Below are 21,603 nucleotides of genomic sequence, written 5' to 3'. Positions count from 1 at the left end.
TGGCACCGCCAGCCAGGGAACTTGACAACCTGAACTTGATCCCTGAGACCCACATGGTAGAAGAAGAGAACCAACTCCTGAGGTCCTCCACATGTACCTGTATCCACACACACACACACACACACACACACACACACACAGAGAAAATGATGTGCGCGTTGTTGTTGTTGGTTTTTAAGACTGATCGCAGTTATTGCCTAATCATCCCACTGTGCAGATGGCTGTGCACATTGGTTTCTCATGCACTCTGAACTTTGATAACCGGTCACCTAGGTCACACATTCTATGTCACTTGGTTATTCTCCTGTCCTGGGAAACTTTTTTGGGGCCAGTCTGAGCATGAATATAGGGACTACTGACTTAGATCTCGTCTCTTAAGGATTTCCTGAGGAGGAGCCAACACACTGAGCACACGGTAGTGGGACAGGGTAGGGGAATCACCTCTGTTTTCAAAAACTGGATGTCTTTGTTCTGTTTATAGACAGAATAAAGCGATCTTTCTATCCTTTTTCCATGAGGTCTCGGTCTCATGCCTTTAAATGCTCCCTAGCTTATAGATTTTGAAATTCTAGATTTGTCTGGAAGTTATACACAGATAGAAACAGCTATAAGATTTGGGGATAGTTGGGCATGGTGGTACCTGATCCCAGCACCCTGGAGCCAGAGGTTAGAGAATCTCCATGAGTTCAAAGTCAGACTGGTCTACATGGTGAGTTCCAGGCCAGCCAGTTCTACATAGTGTGAATCTTGCTTTTACAAAGATCTGTTGACATACAGCTCATCAGTAGACCACCCCACCAACACACACACACACACACACACACACACACACACACACACGCACGCACGCACACACACGCACGCGCAAATACACACACCAACACACACACACTCTATACAAGACAGAATACACATTTTTTTTAAAAATCCCTACACCTTCATGGAGAGATCTTACCTTGTTTCCTTTATTCTTTCTAGATCCTTGGCTCAGAAAAGTACAACTGTGTTAATTGCAACACCCAAAAATACACCTAGAATCTGGGCTAATTGTTTTTCTTTAATGTTTATTTTAAAGCGTGTGCATGTGTATGTGTGTGTGTGCTTGTGTGCATGTGTGTGTGTGTGTGTGTGTGTGTGTGTGTGCTCATGAGTGCAGGTGCCTTCTAAGGAGGGCATGAGATCCTCCAGAGCTGTAGTTACATACAGCACCCAACAGGAGGGCTGAAGAGCCAAACTCACGTTCCCTGCAAGAACAATGTATGCTCTTAACCGTTGGGTCAACTCTTCAGTCCCAAGTCTAGGCTGATTCTTTAGTCCTGTTACCACTTCTGAATTTTCTTTTAATTACTGAAGAAGCCACAAAACTTTGCTCTCTATGTCCTCCCCCCCCCCCCCACAAAGGGAAGGGCTGGATCTGACGTGTGCTCCCAGTTCTGCCTTTCTATCTGAAGACCTATCCAAATGCCTAACAGGTGCTTCTGTGCTTGGCTTCTACCTGGGATTTTCAGACTGCCTGTTCAGTGCCAGGCCCTTCGGAGAACAAAGCCATAGGACAGGTGTTCTTACACGGCTGGGTTGGATGTATGAACAGTGTAGGCAAGGGCTCTCAGTTCTGTGATGTCCAGTAAAGAAATTGTTGATTTACTAGTGTTCAGAAGGCATTGTGGCCTGGGGTTCTAAACAATTGATGGGAATTGACTGTGTCCACAAGAAAGAGTTAAACCTGAGAAAATAGTAGGTCCTATTGAAGTCCCTAGGGCACCTTGGGTTCCACAGGGGATATCTATCGTGTCTAGAGTCTCTTGCTGCTAGGACTTGGTTGGGGCTCACAGAGGGCGCCAAAGAAGCTGGGTGAACCACAGAAATCTTCTCTCCCGCCCTCCAGACTCTTAGAGCATTGCCGGAAACATAAATACCTCTCGAACTCGGGGGAAGCCTTTGCCTTCCTGGTCAGCAGCCTCTTAGAGAACCTGCTGGACTACAGAACGATCATCATGCATGATGAGAGCAAGGAGAACCGCATGAGCTGTACAGTAAACGTTCTGGTAAGAGCCTGGTCCTTGGGCTTGTGAGTGGGCACAGCTAAGCCACCCCTGCTCCACCAACTCAGCTCTAAGTGGATAGCGCAGATGCCCAGCCACCTTATAGAGCCCATGCCCTAGTCACATAGAGTAGGGCACAGACTTTCAGGTACCTGGAAATACTCTAGCCTTTCCTAGTGACCCTCTCAGCCTGGCTCTTGGTCTTACTTGTGCTTGTTTTCCCCTTGTGATGTAGCACACAGAAACCTGTGCCATAAAATACATTAGTCTGTACAGTTCTCCCGACAGTGAAATTCTAGACGTCCCTCTCCTTGGGACTACAGACCTCCACAGTGTAGGTATCTATGTATTCCTCTGCTTAATATAAACCAAGAACATCCCACCTCCCTGACTGCCAGAGACGTGAATGTACCAGGTGGCTTCAGAATAAGACAAGCACCTGCTGTCCCTATAGAAGATATCTTACATTTCTCAGAAGCGTGGTCTTAATTTCTCTGCTTCTTTCTAGCCCTTGGGTCTTGCACACAGGGCTCATTTATTACCTGCAGAAGCTCCGCATGTAAGAAGAGTATGTTGGCAGCTTCTGTGTAGTTATAGTTACATTTATAGAGGAGAGTCTTAAGGGAGACGGTGAACTAATAATGGCTCTTTGGAGAAGTGACAGTATTGAAAAAGCAGCAGGTGGGGTGGAGAGGTTGTTTCATGGTTTCAAGTGTGTACTGCTCTTCTAGAAGACACACACGTTTGGTTGCCAGCACACGTTGTCAGTTGGCTCACAACCTCCTGTAGATCCAGCTCCAGATGATCTGGTGCCCTCTTCTGGTCTCTGAAGGCAACTACACTCGCAAGCTCGAACACTTAAAACTAAAGGAGCAGTCATGCTTTGGCTATCCTTGTGTCAAGTTCATCAACCGTCTTTAATTTATGCTGGTATTTTGTGACCTTCTTTTTTGGCAGAATTTCTATAAAGATAAGAAACGAGAGGACATATACATACGGTAAGTGAAGGAAATGCCCTGGCTTTGCCATCGGTGTCATGGCTTTGTGGTATAGTTTTAAACCAGAAAATACGGCCCCAAGAGTACTGCTGCTACCTCGATAGATTCTGGCAAACACAGGATGTGCGCAGTCTGCCTCAGGGTGAGCTCTCTAAACAGAGCCCCAGACAAATACAGTTTGAGGGAGTGTGTAATAGCATCAAGTGTGTAATCAACATGCAAGGAAGGATAGAAAGGACTCAAAGGGACAGGAAAGAGAAATAACCCACAGTGGCCCTTAGTTTGAGGGTCATGAGTCTCTGACCATGAAGTCAACTTGTCATTAATAGAATTTCCAAAGCTTTACCTCACATCCCAAAGAGGATCAATATAATAATAATAATAATAATGACAAAATAGAAGAGCTAAGAAAACCAAAGGGCAGGAAGAGGTAAATAGGAGGTAGCAAGTCTATTACCTAAGAGAAGGGAGGTGTTCCTGTTAGAAGCAGAAGTTTATGTGCAGGCTGGTACCTAGCTGGAGAATGCTCTGAGCGCTGGCTCACCTCCTTGGTGACAAAGGGCCTTTTCTCTCCTGTCGCACCAGGTATTTATACAAGCTTCGGGATTTGCACAGAGACTGTGAGAACTACACAGAAGCTGCCTATACACTCCTCCTACACGCTGAGCTTCTGCAGGTAATCAGCGGGGCCTGGGTGGAAGGCCCAGGGTGTTTGCCATGTGTTCAGTCCTTTGAGACTAAATTCTATCAACTTCACGATCTGGGCCCGAAAGGATCTTACTCAAGGGATATAGTTTATCGAGGGATGTGTTCCTGTGTTCAGGATAAACAGGTCACGTTTCACATCGAGACTGGGAAGATCATCATTTGATGTTTAAAGCTCCCGAGGAAGCAGGGCACAGCCTAGCAGCCTCTGATGAGTGGCATTCTAATTAAATAACTACATGATGATGATGTGTGAAGCGATGAGCAAAAATGATAGAGAGGAGACTTAGAAATAAATGAGTAAGATACTTGGAAGAAGTACTTTCTTGTATGTCCCTTTTGTCCTCTCTCCAAGTAAAACTAGAATGGGGCATGATATCAATGCTAATGCTTGTCCCAAATCCCAGGTCGTTATTTGAAGCCCTGTCCTCCTTTGGATTCCTGCATCAGCATCCATCTTTGAATGGATGATAACTCAAACTCGGCATGTCCAAACCACAAGCCTTTGCCCCAGCCTTTGTTCCTCCCCTTCTCTCTCTGGCCTCCCCCTTCTGCCTAGGAGCTTAGCCACGTTCCACCCTTCACTTCCGGCTGCTGCCCTCTGCTTCCCCATGAGCAACACGTGTCCTGGATCTATCTTCTACTTAAAAAAAAAAAAATCCCTCGCTATGACCAGGACACTGGCATGTTTACCTGAAGTACCATAGTGACCTCTCGCTAAACCTTCTGGCTTCCATTCTTAAAATCAAGAGTTTATCTTGATTTTATTTGATTTGATTCTAAAATTCATTCATCATTCACAGCATCTAAATCCAGGAGTTCCCTGCCTCCCCATTTTCCCAAGGAAATCCACGGCCCATGTTCAAGGTTGAGAGACGGAAGGGTTTTCTGCATCTGTGGGGTTTGGTACCTATGGATATCATCAGAGAGTGGTCCCTGGGGATAAGCCCTGTAGGTCTTTTTATTTGTGCTACCCAGAAAATTAAACTCTCAAACTGGCCATGGTGGTGCATACCTATAATTCCAGCACATAGAAAGCTGAGATGAGGGCGGGGGTGGGGGGGGGCGCGAGTTCTGGGAGAGCCCACCTCAAAAAATTTAAAAAGCAAAGGAAAAGAAAATTAAGTTGTCCTAATCTGGTATGAAGAGTGGATTTGGCTTTCCTTCCCAGCTAGCTACTCAGGAGCTATCTCTACTGAGTATTTGTTAAATATCATCTGAATTCCATCCACAGGCCTAAGATCCCAGCTTTATCTCTGTGTTAGAGGAGGTCCCATTCTAGTATCTCCTGGCCTGTGGGCCTCTGTTCATGAACTGAGGCTACGTTGTTATAATGATCCTTTCCTACATTGTATTATCACAGACATATTTACTCCTCGTTGCTCCCTCCCCTCCCCCAGTGCTATTCCTCTTTCCCTCTTTCCTTTGTATTTTTCCTTCTGGGCCTTAGAAGCCTGGAATTTCAAATGACTTGACCCTGGGGTAGCTCAGTGGTAGGGCATTCACATGGCATGCTCATACCCCTATTTTCAGGCCTAAGAAAGAAAGGGAGAAGGGAGAGGAAGGCAGGGAGGAGAGGGAAGGAAGGGGAAAGGGGAGGGAGGGGATGAACTAAGCAGGGCCTGCTAGGATAGAGCTGTGATTCTAGCTGGGAGGGAGGAGGCTGAGGCTGGAGGATTCCGCCTTGAAGGCCAGCCTGAACAACTTAGTAAGACTTCAAGTGTCAAAAATTTAGCAATGTAAGAATAAGGCTGGTGGGTGCAGCTCAGTTGGAGTGCACATACCTAGTGTGCATAGGCCCTGGGTTCAATTCACACCACCACCACCAAAGAAGGGCAGTAGGGGTGGGGTGAGCGCTTTAGTAAGAACGCACATGTTTATGAAATAGTGTTCCCCTCCCAAGGCATAGTGAGAGTTTCCCTTTTCTTGGGGCTGCAAGAATGCCTTTGAATGGCGGGGTCAAGCTCCCTGCATATGAGTCTTGTGTAATCCTGGTGATGTCTGAGTTGTCCAGTGGGCTTCAGTGTGATGGACTGTTTGCTTCTGCTGTCTTCTGTATGGCTGTTGTCTTGGTAGCCAAGGTCCGTCCTCAAATTTTCTTATTCCTTTGCCTCCAAGTTCTCCAAGCTCTGTCTGGTTTTGCACTGGGCTGCCGTGTGTTGTGTATGGAGAAGGAAATGACTGCAGGCAGTGATGGTTTTACCTGCCCCTCCATGGTTGTGGGCCTAGTGTACTTCTCTCACCTGGCTGTGTTCAGGTTGCCTTCCACACAGTGTTGTGCTGGGTTAGCAGCCTCATTCCATTCCTCCCTTGCTGAGGGACGCTGCAGGTGCCTGGCCATTTGGTGTGACACTTGTTTCAGAGCAGAGCTGACATATGGGCCTCCTCGTGTATATAATTTTGTGTTTGGTAAATAACTTAAAACACAATATGGGTGAGTTGACAGCATGCAAATAAGTGGATTCCTGAGGGGTTTTTTTTTTTTTTTTGATCTGAAGTTTTGCCTCATTAATCCCTAAGTTATCTTTTTCTCTCTGTAGTGGTCGGACAAGCCCTGTGTGCCCCATTTGCTGCAGAGGGATAGTTACTATGTTTATACCCAGCAGGAGCTTAAAGAGAAACTGTATCAAGAGATCATATCCTATTTTGATAAAGGCAAAGTGAGTGTGTGTGGGGGAGAGGGGAGCCGTTCTCAGTTGTTGTCTGGGTTTTGTTGTTGGTTTTTGTTTGCTGGGGTTTTTTTGTTTGGTTGTTTGGTTGGTTTTGGTTTGGGGGTTGTTTGTTTTGTGTTTGTTTGTTTGTTTGTTTGTTTGTTTTGGGTTTTTTGCTACTGAAAAGAGAAAAAAGATTCTGCTGAGTCTGCACAAAGCACACTGGATGAGGGCACTGTCCCCAGCAAAATGACAGAGGCTTAGGAGATGGCCCCATGTATAAAGTGCTTGCTGTATAAGATAAGGACCTAAGTTCTGATCCCCGGCATGTATATCTAAAAGCAGGCCACGGGGGCATGTGTCTGTGGGGACATGTACCTGTGACCCAGTATTGGGAGAAGGAGATGGTAAGTTTTCCAGGGCTTGCTGGCCAGCCAGACTAGCCAAAATGGTAAACTGCAAGTTTAGTGAGAGATCCTGTCTCAAAAAAGATAAGGTAAAAGGTGATTTTGGAGCTGGGCATGGTGGTGCATACCTTAATCCCAGCACTTGGGAGGCAGAGGCAGGCCGATCTCTTGAGGTTTAAGGCCAGCCTGATCTACAGCCACCTTTCCTGTCTAGCCGCACTCCCACACTTGGGAATCCCAGGAATTTCTTATTTTTCCTTTTTTTTTTTTTTTTTTTTTTTTTGCCATTGGTGCTTGGCTCTTTAAACTCCAAACTGCTTCAGTGGAGAAGACGCGTGTTCTGAGTCTGGGAAATTGTCCAGAGAAGCACCTCTTGGCAACATACCCAAGCTACCCAGGCTGGGCATCTTTAATTCAACATGAAAAGTGTTCCAAACTCTAAAGCTGTGGAATACCAAGATGGCCTGAAGAAAGTTTCAGACGTTGGAGCATTTTGGATGAAGAGACACCTAACCAGTCATGTCTATGGAAATGATCCCAAATCAAAAGAGGAAAAAAAAAAAATCCACAGTGGAAACACTGGTAGTCCCAGGCATTTTGGATAAGGGCTATTCAACCTGTGGTATTCTTAAAACACCAGGAAAGAAAGGGTTAACTGATCCAACTGGCGTCACCAGTCAGGGTCCCTTAAGGATGCTCAGCCTGCTGACTGCTTAGTTTCAGTTATTCTCTGGGGAGGTAACCTCTGCCAAGGGGGATGGGTAGAGAGGGATGGATGGCTCTTGTGCATGCCTCATCTCACCCTGCTTTCCTTCTTCTGAAGATGTGGGAGAAAGCCATCAAACTGAGTAAGGAGTTGGCGGAGACCTACGAGAGCAAAGTGTTTGACTACGAGGGCCTAGGCAGTCTCTTGGTAAGTCTGGGCCAGCAAGGCTGCTCAAGTGGGCACTACTAAGAACAGTTTGATATGTGTAGGGGTTGAAAACAGTCAGGGCCAAGGGTACTCTTCCCAGTGGTAAAGGAAACCTTACTTTAGGATGAAAAATATATAATCCCCAAAGCTTTGACCATTGTTCTGCAGGTTGTCCTCAAAGAAGTCCCCTGGGACTGGGAATGAGGACTGCCCCGGGGAAGGTGGGAGCACTGAGCCTGGGTGATCATGCCTCATCCTGGCTACCATGGGGCATGTCTGTTCATTAGAATTCCCTTGTCTTAGGCCAGTGAGCCACTTCAGCAGATAAAGGCATTTACAGCCAAGTCTGCCGAGCTGAGTTCAATCCCCACATTCCACATGCTGGAAGGAGAGAACAGACTCTCACGATTGTCCTCAGACCATGGACGGTGACACGTGTGTGCTTATACACACTCACCCTAAATAAAACATAATTTTACAATGAGAGAACAGCCTATCCTCGAGGCTGCCTTTGCTTCCTCCACGAATGCCACTGTGCCTACCCGGACAAGCTGTGAATGTTTCTGCCAGAATCATAAGTGGGTTTGGCCACCTTTTCTGGTGTCGCCAAAGGCTCAGCACTGACGGTTCCTTGAGCCTGGTATTAAGGCCAGCTGCAGGCACAGCTCAGCTCTTACAAACCAACAGCACACATGTGCAACCACTCACATGCCCACTGCACAACAGTGGCGAGAACCTTCATCACTCTCCCAGACTAATCTTTTTCTTGAGGATCTATTTGTCAAGAGCAATTAGTGAAAACTGAATTCATGGGCTTTACCAGCTTCTGTCGGAAATTAATTCACTCAGTAGTTTTATAAGCCAGCTTGAGTTAAGATGCTGGCCACCAGACACCAAACTAAGAAATCGTGCTTCTGACAGATTGTTGCCTAGAGCAGGCACAGAGTTCTGTCAACCGAGGTTGGGCTAGGTGTGGTACAAGATGATAATCCCAGCTGCTTGGGCCCAGTCCACGTGTTGCCTGGCCCGCCGAGCAAGGAAGCAGCCTGAGAGGCTGTGTGAGGTCTTGGCTCATGGTTAGCATGCATAAAGCCTTGGGTTCAATCCCTGCTGCCACATCAAACCAGGCATCGAGGTGTATTTCTGTAATCCCAGCGGCACCTGTGTAGCTGAGGCAGGAAGATCAGGAATTCACAGTCCCCCTCAGCTATGTGGAGAGTCTGAGGCTAGCCTGAGCTACCTACGGACGCTGTCTCAAAGAATCCATAGTAAAGCATCCAAAGAGGTGGATCAAGAGAGTGGGACTCACCTTAGGGCCATCAGAGCCCGAGGTGGCCCTGCAAGTCACCTGCTCAGAGCACAAACTTTCTCAGCATCTACTTTGACATGCCTGGTTACGATTAGATACTGCCTGTGGATCTCAGAAAGTCCGAGGAGGACTCCAAGGCCCATTCTGGACCCAAGACCCAAACACCAGATCCCAGAACAGAGTCACCCAGTGGCCTACAAGGTGGTCTCCAAAGACCTTCCATTTATCTGTTCCATGAGAAAGCACGGCAGATGGGCTGACCCTTTCCTTTTTCATTTCTCCCCCTGACAGCTTCCTGGTAACCTCCAGGCGGAATGTGTTATTTTGTTTTTCAGAAAAAAAGAGCCTTGTTTTATGAGAACATCATTAAGGCCATGAGGCCCCAGCCTGAATACTTTGCTGTGGGATACTACGGACAGGGCTTCCCTTCCTTCCTGCGGGTGAGGAGCCTGGGGGTGGTCCCCAGAGCCATGAGGAGTGAGGTTGGGGGGAGAGGGGAGACTTATCTCTCTTCCAGATGGCCGGCAGCAGCTGCTGGCCTGTGGTCCCGCTGTGGGAGGTCGGGTCAGGGAGAGAGACCTCTTCCTGAATGCTGGCCTCTGTACCCCACGCCCCTGACACCACTGATATTCTGGCCGACCCTTTGTTCAATGGCTTCCCCAGGTGCAAGGAGAGAAGGAAAAACAGAATTGGCCCCATCCACAGGCCAAACTTGGACGAGTGTGGATGGATGTGTTTTGTTGCTTATTTTATTTCCAGTCAGGGCCACTTTGAAATCAGATATCCCAAGAACAAGACAACAAACATTTTCCCCAAAGTAAAAGCAGTTTTGTAGTAGATATCAGGCATGAGAGACCTCTCTCAAAAGTACGTATGCTGGCACAGTGACTTTAGAGTTTAAGGAACAAAAACTTTAAAAAAAACTCTTTTAGACCTGAGCTTTAGTTAAATATATACTGTCTCTCATACTTGCCTACCATGCATGAGACACTGGGTTCTATTCCCAGAACCATATGAACTGGGTATGTTTGAATATGCCTGCAATCATAATACTTGAGGTGGACTCAGAATCCGAAGTCAGGATTATCCTCTACTGCATAGTGAGTTAGAAGTCAGCCTGGGCTACAGGAGACTGTGCTACAAAAACAAAACAAAATCAAATGAAACAACAACAACAACAAACAATAACCACAAAGGAGAGCCATTTGCATTCCTAACTGCTTAGTGAGAAAGCAACGGAGCCTTATTCAGTAAGTATCTGCGCATTGTCTACTTCATGCCAGGCACGTGGGAAGAAGCAGAAATGTCCTGATGTTACTCGGACATTTGACCGCCCTCAGTGTTTCTATACGCTAAATATTAACATATGAATGTAAAATTTAAGCGATAACCAAGGAAAATGGCCCATGCCGAAAGAGCTTGTAGCCAGGGAGCATTTACTCAAGTGAATAGAAATCTAGTCGTTCCAAAATACTGTAGGCATAGCAGCCTTACTGATAAGCACCGAAGCCTATATCCAGTCCACATGTCCATCCACTGGGGAAAGCAGGGATAAACTAACATCTACCCAATAGACTCGGATCAATACCTGTTGAGTATGCAAATGATGTTCGCGATGCACTTTCGTGGTTGTAGATTTAGCCCTGATGGAGAAGCACAGTGACCTTCTCTATCCTCAGCTCCGGGTACTCTCTCATTCTTCCTCCCTAACGACTTCCTTTGGCTTCCCTGACCTGCAGAACAAAATCTTTATCTACCGGGGTAAGGAGTATGAGAGGCGGGAAGACTTCAGCTTGAGGTTGCTCACCCAGTTCCCCAATGCTGAGAAGATGACCAGTACCACACCACCAGGAGAAGACATCAAGTCATCCCCAAAGCAGTGTATCCTTGCCATGGGGACAGCAGCCCAGTGACTCTTTACCCTTGGATGGGCCAGGCCAAGCCAAATAAACTTAAGAGTTGCAGCCCCTTCTCGGTTGGCAGATATGCTCCAATCTTTCAAACTGGTGCCTTCCACCATTCAGTGTAAAAATCTTTGAGACCTTTATGGAAGACATGGTCAGTCAATGTTGAGTATGAATAAATAAACGTTGTACTCAGATAGGGAAGTTAAAGGAAGTTCTAGATTCTGTTGCAGATCTTAAAACCACACACTTAAAACCATCCAACTGCATTCTTGATATCCTCCTAGCCAATGGCTTCATGACACCCTCCCCATGTTCCCTTTTTACCACACATGGGTACTGAAATCTGCAGCTTTTCAAGTCATGTATATGACATTGTGTTTGTATATAGCCTATATACATTCTCCCAAATACTGCAGTGTGCATGTGTGTGTGTGTTTAGCCATGCCCTGGGGATTGGAACGCAGGCCCTCATGCTTGTAGAGCAAGCCCTTTCTTTACCAACTGAGCCAGTTCCGCAGCCCCTCCTGGCTGCCCCTGGATACAGTCAATGTCCTGTAAGTATTATCACAGTGTATCATTTAGGAGATAAGGTCACAGGAGAGGAAAGTCTGTATCGAGTCAGTACAGAAGAAAATCCTCACGGTTAACACTTGGGGTGCAGAACCTGTAGGCACAGGGGACAGACTATGTCTGCACTGGTAAGGGTGCCAGGAGAGCCCTTCCTAGGACTTCTCATCTGCCCCATCCCAGCAAGACCCTTTACCCCGTGCTGGTTTTGGAGTCTGACTTCACTCCCCAGTTGTGGAATTAAGAAATTTTCACTTCTCTTGGCCTCCAAGTTTTCCTCTGTCATAAAAGTTTGCCATTAGCTTGAAAGATAAATTCAGAACACTTAGTCCCCATGAAGGGACTCACCCCATCAATAGTAGCACCTAAAGATAGCAATTGTGTTTCCCTGGGTTCTGGAGTCTGGCTGTTTCAGAGACAAGCATATCTAAAAGAGATCATTTAAAAGCACTTCTGGCTGTCTATTTCCTTATACTTTCCTGACACTTCCTTGATGTGGCAAGGATATTTGCCAGGTGTCTGGCCACAGGGGGTGTCCTGAGGAATCCCACCTCATGACAGGGCACATGGGAGCACATTTCAGTGCAGTGCTGGCACCAGTTGAAGGGAGATGGGAAGCGGGAGCAGGGACCTCGCAGCCTGTGGCACCTGCAGGGCCAGCCTTTTCCTTAATAAGCCCTCAGACCTGCAGTGCTTCACGGTAAAACCTGTGATGAGCTTGCCGCCCAGCTACAAGGACAAACCGGTTCCAGAGCAGATCTTGAAGTAAGTGGTTATTAAAAAGGAAACAGTCAGGTGGGAATTGTAGCAGTGGAGGGAAGGGGAGGCAAGTTCAAGGCCAGTCTGGGCTACAAAACAAGACTTTATTTGAAATGTGTCAAAAGCAAAGCCTTTTTCATTTGTTATACTTTGGAAGACCTCATACTTACTGTTTTGCATAAGAGATGAAACCTTACCAAGTTAAAGCAACGTGGATTTTATCGTTGAATCAGAGGGAAAGGTAAACTTCACTTGGGCACAGGATCCTCTAGCCTAAATATCCACTCAGGTATCACTGAGGGTTTGAGGTTGTTTTCCTATCCCTGAAGAAGCCACCGTGCCAGAGAAATTGATTAACAGTGTTATAGCAAAGCTAGGCAAAGGAGACCACAAACATGGTGGGTATGTGTACCTTTTAAAACTGGAGCATAAACTCTCCAGTATGAAAAATAAAATGTGGTATGAAACCCAAGTATATACTGTCCCCGGAGCTCAGTGTGACCCTGTCGGCCATAGGGGTAAACCTCAGTGTCAGGCATGTCACATGTGGGGTTGTGGGCTGGTTCTCTGAGGTCCAGTGCCTTTGCTCTGTCCTTTCCCAGCTACTACAGAGCCAACGAAGTGCAGCAGTTCAGCTATTCCCGGCCATTCCGGAAAGGAGAAAAAGACCCAGAAAATGAGTTTGCTGTGAGTCCACTTGGCTTGTTTTCTCTGTGGAGAAGTCACCCTTGGGTGTCATTCCTCAGGAACTTCCCATCATGTTATTTTTGACAGTGGGTCTTTTCTTGGGACTGCACCTTAGCAGCCCAGCTTGGCCGGCCACACAGTGAACCCCTGGGAATCCTCCTCCATCTCTGCTCTCCAGCACTGGGGCTGCAAGTTTATGCCACCACCCCTGGATTTGTATGGGAGTGCTGGGCATGGGTCGCAGGTCCTTTTCACTTCCCCACCCAAGCTATCCCTCTAGCTCCTGTTTGCCACCTTCTGGCAAAGTCCAGTGGCTTCCTTCTCATCCTCATTGGCTAAGACAGGAGGTTGGAGTGTCCCCTGTAGGAGAGGGTAACCTGTTAGTTACTGCCAAGCAGGCTGTCATCTCAGTGGGAAACCTCCAAACTGAAGGACCCAGATCTGGGCTTTGCCACTGATGTGACAGACCGTAGGGGAGCCATACCTCCTGAACCTCAGGTTTCCATCTTAGAAGGAAAGGGCCCAAGGGCCCCATCAGACCTCATGATCCTTGAGTTTTATAAGGAACATGTTCACTCCCTAGAAGACATGTGAGAATGGAGTCTCAGCAGCTGAGCCAGAGGTTTGGGGTCAGTTGTGACCTGGAAGCTGGCCCCTGTCTCATTTTGTGTTTTCTTTCTTGTACCAGACCATGTGGATTGAAAGAACCACGTACAGGACGGCCTATACCTTCCCTGGGATTCTCAAGTGGTTCGAAGCCAAGGAGATTTCAGTAGTGAGTCATTTGAAGTCGTAACTCTGGCAGGGGTGTGTGTGTGTGTGTGTGTGTGTGGTGGGAACCTCTCTGTCTGCAGAAATAATACCCGCTTTTGTTCCGTTCCACTGCAGCCTGCACCAGCTTGGCTGCCCTCCCTCTGGCCAACTTTGTTTTTTAAAGGCGGAATAAAGAGCACACTTGTGTAATAAGGTTGCTTTGTAAAACTGATGTCACAACACCAACCCAAAAGGTCACACACTCAGAGACTGACTCTTTGGTGGCCCGAGAGGCGTTGTCTCCTTCTGTCTGTAATGCTGTCAGTATAAGCTACATTGCATGGATGGCCCAGAAACAGTGCCAGGATGCTTTTGGGGACTGGCCTCTCCACCACATCATCTTTCCCGAAGCCCCTCTCATTCTCAGCTTGAGCATCACTGTTGCTGCAGCCCCTGCCCCGCTACTTCCCAAAGCTGCCATTTAACATTCATTTAATCTGTCTGTATCCATGTATTTGCCTTGTTGTCATCCCATACTAGTCTCTGCTGTGTACTAAAAGGTCTCTTGTTGCATCTGTGCCTTGATCGTTTCACCCGGTGTTCTACCGCAGAGCGTGGATCCCACTGAGCAAACCCGACTGTCTCATGTGTTTTTATATTCAAGTCCTCCTGTGGCTTGCTTCCCGGTGCCTGCACAACTGAGCCTGCTCTCATTTCTAGCCACCTGCCTTTATCTCCATACACCTCTGTCTGCTTCCAATTATTTCCATCCACTCCCATCCATTTGTGTTCCTCACCTTTCATGTCTGCCTGCCTCTATTCATGGCCCTCTTCTCTCTCCACCTCTGTCTGTCATCTTCCCCCTCTTTCTACCTTCATCTATCTCCTTCCATCTTTGAGAGAAGCTGTCAGAACTAAGACTTAGGTGGTTTAAATAGTTAGTGGCATTGGGTCATTTGGGGGAGGTGGGCCTCAATGTCCTCTGACCCCTGCTCAGTATTATTCCCATCAAGTTAAGTGTGAGATCCACCTTCTCCACGCAGCCAACTCTAGAATACCCATAGTCCTTTGTGGTGACTGTGCTGATACCATCCTGGGCATATTTCTAACCCACCCTATTTGAAAGTCTTGAGATTCTACTAAAAGTATAAAACTCCTACTAGCTTTGAGTTACAGTGAACCTGCAAAATGTGTAGTTCCAGTCTCAGCAACTCAGCCAGCCATGGGCCTCACCATCTGTGGATGGAGTACTATGTATTTAGGTCTTAGCAAGCTGCTTCTCTGTTCTAAATATATATGGACTCTTCCCTTGCCTTAGTCCCTAGATAATGTATAATATCCACCGCTATAACCCGAGGTCCTAACCAGTCATCCAAAGCCAGATGTGGCAGTACATGCCTTTAATCCCAGCACCTGAGGGGTAGAGGCAGGTAGATCTCTGAGTTCAATGCCAGCCTGGTATAAGTAAGTGAGTTCCAAGACATCCAGGGGACATAGTGATATCCTGTCTCCAATAAAATAATTAAGTATATAGAAAGATATACATAGATGATATCACTTTAGAACCAAGGCATTCACGCACCCTTAGATTTTGGTGCCCTCAAAAATCCAAGAACCAGTCCTCCTACCTATTTCTGAGCTGGCTTTATATTTCATTACTTTTGTAACTAGTGCACAGTGTGGCACTTAGCATAAAGTAGGTATTTGAAAATTCCTGAGCTGATCATGTACAGTCAATGTAAAAGGGCTACTCTAGCATGCACACACCCATTTCCATTCTCAGTAGAGGGGAGAGGAGGAAAAGAGGTATTCTGGGACCCAGGCATCTCTTGTAGCTGAACATGGTGGCACATGCCTGTACCAGCTTCTGGGAGGATGAGTCAAGAAGACCAATGGTGGTGTGAGGCCAATCTGGTCCTCATAATGGGTTAAAGGTCACCGGGGCAATGTAGTAAGACCCTGTCTCAGTACAAAAAAAAAAAAAAAGAAAGAAAGTGCAGAAGAAAAGAAAGGAGGAAAATGAAAATATTCCTTGGCCATTATGACCTGAACTTTGATGTATTCCTTGGTGCTAATGATAAATCATTTATTTAAATGTAGTATGCTTTCTGGGTAGAGATATTAGGACTAAAATCTGGGATAGGCGGCCATGTGGCCAACAGTAGATGAAATGAAGGTGCTGGCTTTTGGGGAAATGTGGTTTTGAGGACATTTCTGGAAGAATCTAGTTCCTGTGATTGCTTCTTTATCCACAACTCAGTGCGGTTCTTGAGTCTTCCTGTTCTTTCTAACTTCCGTTAACTATCTGGTCTACCCTAAGGAGATGAGATGTGAGTCTGGGTGTAGGAATTCCAAGATCCCTGCTTTTTCTTACCAAGGAGATGCCTGAATTTTCCAGGGGACACTTTCCATTGTCAGTGGTGCAGAAGGGTCTCACCAGCGACCATCTCAGAGCCCCTGAGATGGGATTGCCAGAGAAACAATGCTGCTACAGCTCTAGATGTCTTCACACATTTTGTGTAGATGGTTTGCTCCAAGCAACAGTGTTTTCGACAGCCCAGGGTTTACAGCATCCGGCTCACTAAGATTTTTCAATAGCCAATTTTGTAATTAACCAATAGAAAAGCATGGGGACGGAGGCGGGGGTGGGGTGGGGCACCTAATGAACAGAATCCTAACAAGTGAACACTCCTGCAGACTGTGGGTTTTTCTCTGAATGATCAGGTTATTTCAGTCTTTGGAGTGGAGCTCACCAGGCTCCTTCTCCCATCTGCTCTATTCCTCAGGAAGAAATCAGCCCTTTGGAGAATGCCATAGAAACCATGGAGCTGACCAACGAGAGGGTCAGCAACTGTGTGCAGCAGCACGCCTGGGACCATTCTCTCTCTGTGCACCCGCTCTCCATGCTGCTCAGCGGCATAGTGGACCCAGCTGTCATGGGAGGATTCTCCAACTACGAAAAGGTAAGTCCTGCTCCTGAACCTCACAGGACAGACAGGCCGCCCTCCATGTCACGCGCCACTCTCCTCTCCGAATGGCCATGTGGAATTACACAAGGATTGTCCCTGGCCTCACATTGTCCTGTGAAGCCTCAGGGAAAGAGTGACAGGCCTTGGTGCCTCTGGCAGATGGACCCGATAGCCTGTCCTCTGGGAGGAAGACAACTCAGTCTGCTCCCGAAGCTCAGGATGCCCTTCCGGTGAAGTCCCTTTTAGGGGAAGCAGAGATAGATCTTTTGTGTAGAGTGAGTTTCCAGGAATCTCCAGCCTGGCTTGAGCCATGGGCAGAAGACATTTCCACTTGTATTAGTGACTTCTCTGTTGCTGTAATGAAATACTATGACCCAAAGCAACTTAATAAAGGAGGGGTCTATTTGGTTTATGTCTCCAGAGACATAGAATCCATTGTGGCAGGGAAGGAGTGGCATGCCATGGTGGCAGGAGCTGGAAGCCAGCTGGTCACATTTCCATCTATGCACAGGAAACAGAATGGGAACAGGAAATGGAGTGAGACAAAATTCCTAGATCGAATCCCAGTGATGGACTTCCTCCAGCCAGGCTCCACTTCATAGAGGTTCCATAACCTCTCCACGGAGCACCGCCAGCTGGGGGCTCTGAGTGTTCAAATATACCAGTCTGTGGCTGACATTGCTCAAACTGGCACACAGCTTCACCATTGTCTAACTGGATGCTACATCTGTTACTCTGAAAAGGCCTATGAGGCCTACTGACCATGTGTAGTCCACTGGATAGGATTTGGCTAGAGTGTCATTTATATGGGAGGACATGATTTCAGTCTAGGTGAAGGACAGTTGTTGAGAGACAGGAATCATAGCTGTTCTATGTTCAGTGGCTGAATATTTTGGGGCGTCCTCTTTTTGAATATAAGGAAACATGTGGCCAGGAAACTCCTTTGATGAGGGAGAAGATGGGACGGAAAGAGGAGGGGCCTGGTGCCTTGTGGCCTGTCACTCCTGTGACCTCATTCTGGCTTTCTACTGGTCACTGTATGCTCTTGGACACAGGTGTCACCTCTCTGAGCTGCAGTGAGAAAACTTCCCAGCTTATGGGATAGGTTTGGGGATTAGGGAAGCCACTCTATATAGAGAGGCAGGAATTTGTCTAATATATGTCTTTTAATTATTCACTGTGCAGTAAAGGTGGTTCTGGGAAAAGGATGGATTTTCAGTGACAGAAGGCGTCTTCTCCCTTTTGAAGCTCTCTGCCTCTCTCTGCGATCAGTAATGTTCGCATGTGTTCTCCTTTTAGGCTTTTTTTACAGAAAAGTACTTACAAGAGCATCCGGAGGACCAGGAGAAGGTGGAGCTGCTCAAGCGACTGATTGCCTTACAAGTATGTAGGCTGGGAGCCTTGCAGCTGGCCAGCTGTGCACAGTACTCCATGGGTGTCCACTGCGTTTGGCCCTAAGGCATGCTACATAGCTCAAGTGCTATAGGCCAGTTTCTCGGGTCCCTCCCCTTCTCTCTCTGTCTCTCTCTGTCTCAACATCTCTCTATGTCTCTCTCTGTATGTGGGTGTGCCTGTGCATGTGTCTGTGTGTGTGAGAGAGACAGTAAGGGGAGGAAGATGGAGACAGAAAAAGATGGAGAGAGACAAAGATTAGATGTGTAATATTAGGGTAAGATTTCATGGACTTACTGACCAGCCAGTGAGAGACCCTTTCTTCAAAAAGTAAAACGAGGTGGGAAGTATCTGAGAATGACAGCAGAGGTTGTCCGTGACCTCCACATGTGCATGCACACATTTACACACACACACACACACACACACACACACACACACACACATTGGAACACATGGAAATTCTGCAATCTGGTTTCCTAGCCTGCATTTCATGCTGACACATATTGATTGGTCTCATTCTTTTTCTTTTTCTTTGTTTTGTTTTGTTTTGTTTTTTGTTTGTTTGTTTTGGTTTTTCGAGACAGGGTTTTTCTGTACAGTCATGGCTGTCCTGGAGCTCACTCTGTAGACCAGGCTGGTTTTGAACTCAAATCCACCTGCCTCTTGCCTCTACCTCCCAAGTGCTGGGATTACAGGCATGCACCACCACTGCCTGGCCGTCATTCTTTTTCTTATCATCTCAATAAATACTGCTAGAAAAGCAGCCATTGGGGGCTGGAGAGATGGCTCAGCGATTAAGACTGACTGCCCTTCCAGAGGCTCTGAGTTCAATTCCCAGCAACCACATGGTGGCTCACAACCATTTATAATGAGATCTGACACCCTCTTCTGGTGTGTCTGAAGATAGCTCTAGTTGTACTTACATATACTAATAAATAAATCTTAAAAAAAAAAAAAAAAAAGAAAAGAAAAGAAAAGAAAAGCAGCCATCAAACTCAATCTCTCTATGACTACCCCAGTTCTCAGTAGTATGAGCCTTGCCAGTTGGCCTCTCTGGAGTCTTTGGATCTTCTCTGTTCCTCTGACAGAGTCCCCAAGCTCTTGACTAACAAGTGACATTTTCATTAGATAATTATGTGTCTGTCGGTCGCTCTGACTCCACCCCTTTGTCCAAACCTCCAAATCTGAATCGACTTCCTTCCCAAACCACATCTCTTTTCTTTTATAACCTTTCTTCCAGATACCTCTGCTTACAGAAGGGATCCGCATCCACGGGGAGAAGCTGACGGAGCAGCTCAAGCCGCTGCATGACCGGCTATCTTCATGCTTCCGTGAACTCAAGGAGAAAGTAGAGAAGCTGTATGGGGTCATAACACTGGTAAGCTGTGGCTAAATGGCCCTTGAACTTCCCTGGGTCTCTCTCATGATATGACCCAGGGTTTCAGATGCCAGATGAGTCACACCAGCAGAGGTACAATGTGCAGATGGGCAGGCAGGAGAGAGTGTGTTCTACCTTTCATCACATGAACCATCCTTGAGCTAGAGATTCCCACACTTGATTGACCTTCAGAACAGAGAGCTTATGAAACACAGGTAACTTGCTTCAGATTTTACGGATGTGGCAGGGCCCCAGTTTACAGTTTTAACAAACGGCCTGATGACACTGGACACCGAGGTGGCTGGACTGGGCAGGCATTTTGAGACCACTCAGGGGCATGTCAGTTTCTGTGTTCTACATGTTAGCCATTCCTTCCTGTCCTGCCGGGTTGGTATACCTTTTCTGGATCTTTTTCTCTTTGGTAAAAGTTTGATCGTCTGACCTTCTGAGGGAAGGAACAGTTGTAAACTGTATTGCACACTTGACAGATTTCTCTGTCATCTTTGACACACTCTGTGAGGCTGTGTCTCTGTGGGTTTCCCACCTCTCAACCCCCAAGTGCTGAGGGGAAGTAGGCTGCTAACCTCTCCTTTCTCAATCAATAGTGTCACTGGTCCTGCTCAAGGCTGTGTTCTTCTGTCCTTGAGTTCACCTTGTCCTCTCTAACAGCCTTGTTTCGAATCCTTGACTTCCAAATTCTCTCCTCCAATCAGAGCTCTGCACACCTTCCCACTAGAGTCCTCACCCACCCATCCCCAGGGCCTTTCCCACCCTCTCTTCCAGTCAACAGTGTACTCAGGCAGCCAGGTGTGGTGATGCACACTCGTGACCTCAGCACCCAGGAGGCTGAGACAGAAGGATGGTTGTGAGTAAGGCCAGGCTGAGATACATAGCTAGCTAGATTCTGCTGCTCTCCCCATCACCAAAAATGCCCACTTCTGTCTCCTTTCTGATACTTAGCCTCCCCCTAGTGCTGTCCAGGCACACGTATATCTTTTGTGCCCACGTTCCTAGACCATAAGACTGAGCTTTCCTTCAGCCCGCTATCCTCCATCCTTGTAGGAACCCAGCCCATGTTAGAAAGCAAAATTTAATAGGATACCACGTGGGGACGGTGATTCCCTGGTGGCACCACAGGTTTCTAGAGATGCCCCCTGCCCAGCTTAGATTCTACAACCTCCTTAGACTTTGCTCCTAGGTCATCATGCCATGATTTCATGAGACCAACAGGGTGGTGGCTCCAGACCATGCTGGCTGCATTGCAGGCTGCTAACCTGAGGGGGCTGCATGTGTTTCAGCCACCCAGCATGACGGAGAGGAAGCCGAGCCGCGCAGGCTCAATGGTACTGCCCTACATCCTGTCCTCAACGCTGCGCAGGCTGTCTGTCACCTCTGTGGCCTCCTCGGTGGTCTCCACCTCCTCCAACTCTTCTGACACTGCATCGTCCAGGCCAGGATCGGATGGGTAAGGCTGATTTTTGCACTTGGGGAGGGTAGGACAATATCTTGTGACATTAGCTTTGGGCACCAGCGTGAGACTTGGTGTGTTTACATGCTGCTCCTTTGAGTAGAGTAATCCATAGCTGTGGGCTCCTTCACATCTCTTCATGAGGACCACCACTGGCAGTGCTGTTACTAAAAAAATAAAAATGAAATGACAAAATCATATCTTACCACCTACTGAACAACCAACACCTTGTAAGCACAGCTTAATTTCTTATCACGTATTGGTTTTCAAACAACTCCAAACTTAGTTTGCTTCATCAATTAGTCAGAGAACAATATTAGTACAAAATTCCAAAGGCAGAAAATGATACAACACACACACACACTCAAACACACACAACCTCTTCATGAGTTTTTAACATTCAGTTTATTAGAAACATCACTAGAGAGTTTCTCGTGTGTGTGTTTGTGTGCATGCACGTGTGCACAGGTACATGTGAGTGCTCTCACACAAGTACGTGTAGAGACCAGAGATTGGTGACAAGGAATCTTCCTCAGTTACCCTCCTCCACCTGATCTTTTGGTGCAAGATCTCTCACTGAACCTGGAACTTACTCTGTGATTACACTGGCTGACCAGTGAGCCCGGATCCCCATCCTTGCCTGCAGTGCTGAGCTTACACTGGCTGACCAGTGAGCCCGGATCCCCATCCTTGCC

General features: G+C 47.1%; 1 protein-coding gene across 1 annotated transcript in view; it reads left to right on the top strand.

Annotated features, from left to right (window-relative positions):
• Dock5 (dedicator of cytokinesis 5) overlaps positions 1-21,603 on the top strand; it is a 180,901-nt gene that overhangs the window by 152,646 nt on the left and 6,652 nt on the right. The window contains exons 35-48 of the mRNA XM_021181410.2: positions 1,886-2,045; positions 3,000-3,040; positions 3,626-3,716; positions 6,286-6,405; positions 7,627-7,716; positions 9,361-9,465; positions 10,765-10,906; positions 12,183-12,264; positions 12,861-12,945; positions 13,634-13,720; positions 16,485-16,661; positions 17,967-18,050; positions 19,303-19,440; positions 20,739-20,905. Coding sequence (XP_021037069.1) covers positions 1,886-2,045; positions 3,000-3,040; positions 3,626-3,716; positions 6,286-6,405; positions 7,627-7,716; positions 9,361-9,465; positions 10,765-10,906; positions 12,183-12,264; positions 12,861-12,945; positions 13,634-13,720; positions 16,485-16,661; positions 17,967-18,050; positions 19,303-19,440; positions 20,739-20,905 — 1,569 coding nt within the window. The remainder of the gene's footprint in view (positions 1-1,885; positions 2,046-2,999; positions 3,041-3,625; positions 3,717-6,285; positions 6,406-7,626; positions 7,717-9,360; positions 9,466-10,764; positions 10,907-12,182; positions 12,265-12,860; positions 12,946-13,633; positions 13,721-16,484; positions 16,662-17,966; positions 18,051-19,302; positions 19,441-20,738; positions 20,906-21,603) is intronic.

The sequence above is a fragment of the Mus caroli genome, chromosome 14 (genome assembly GCF_900094665.2).
Source record: "Mus caroli chromosome 14, CAROLI_EIJ_v1.1, whole genome shotgun sequence".
Lineage (NCBI taxonomy): Eukaryota > Metazoa > Chordata > Mammalia > Rodentia > Muridae > Mus > Mus caroli.
Note: the sequence above shows the minus strand (reverse complement) of the source record. Positions and strands in the feature narration are given on the sequence as shown.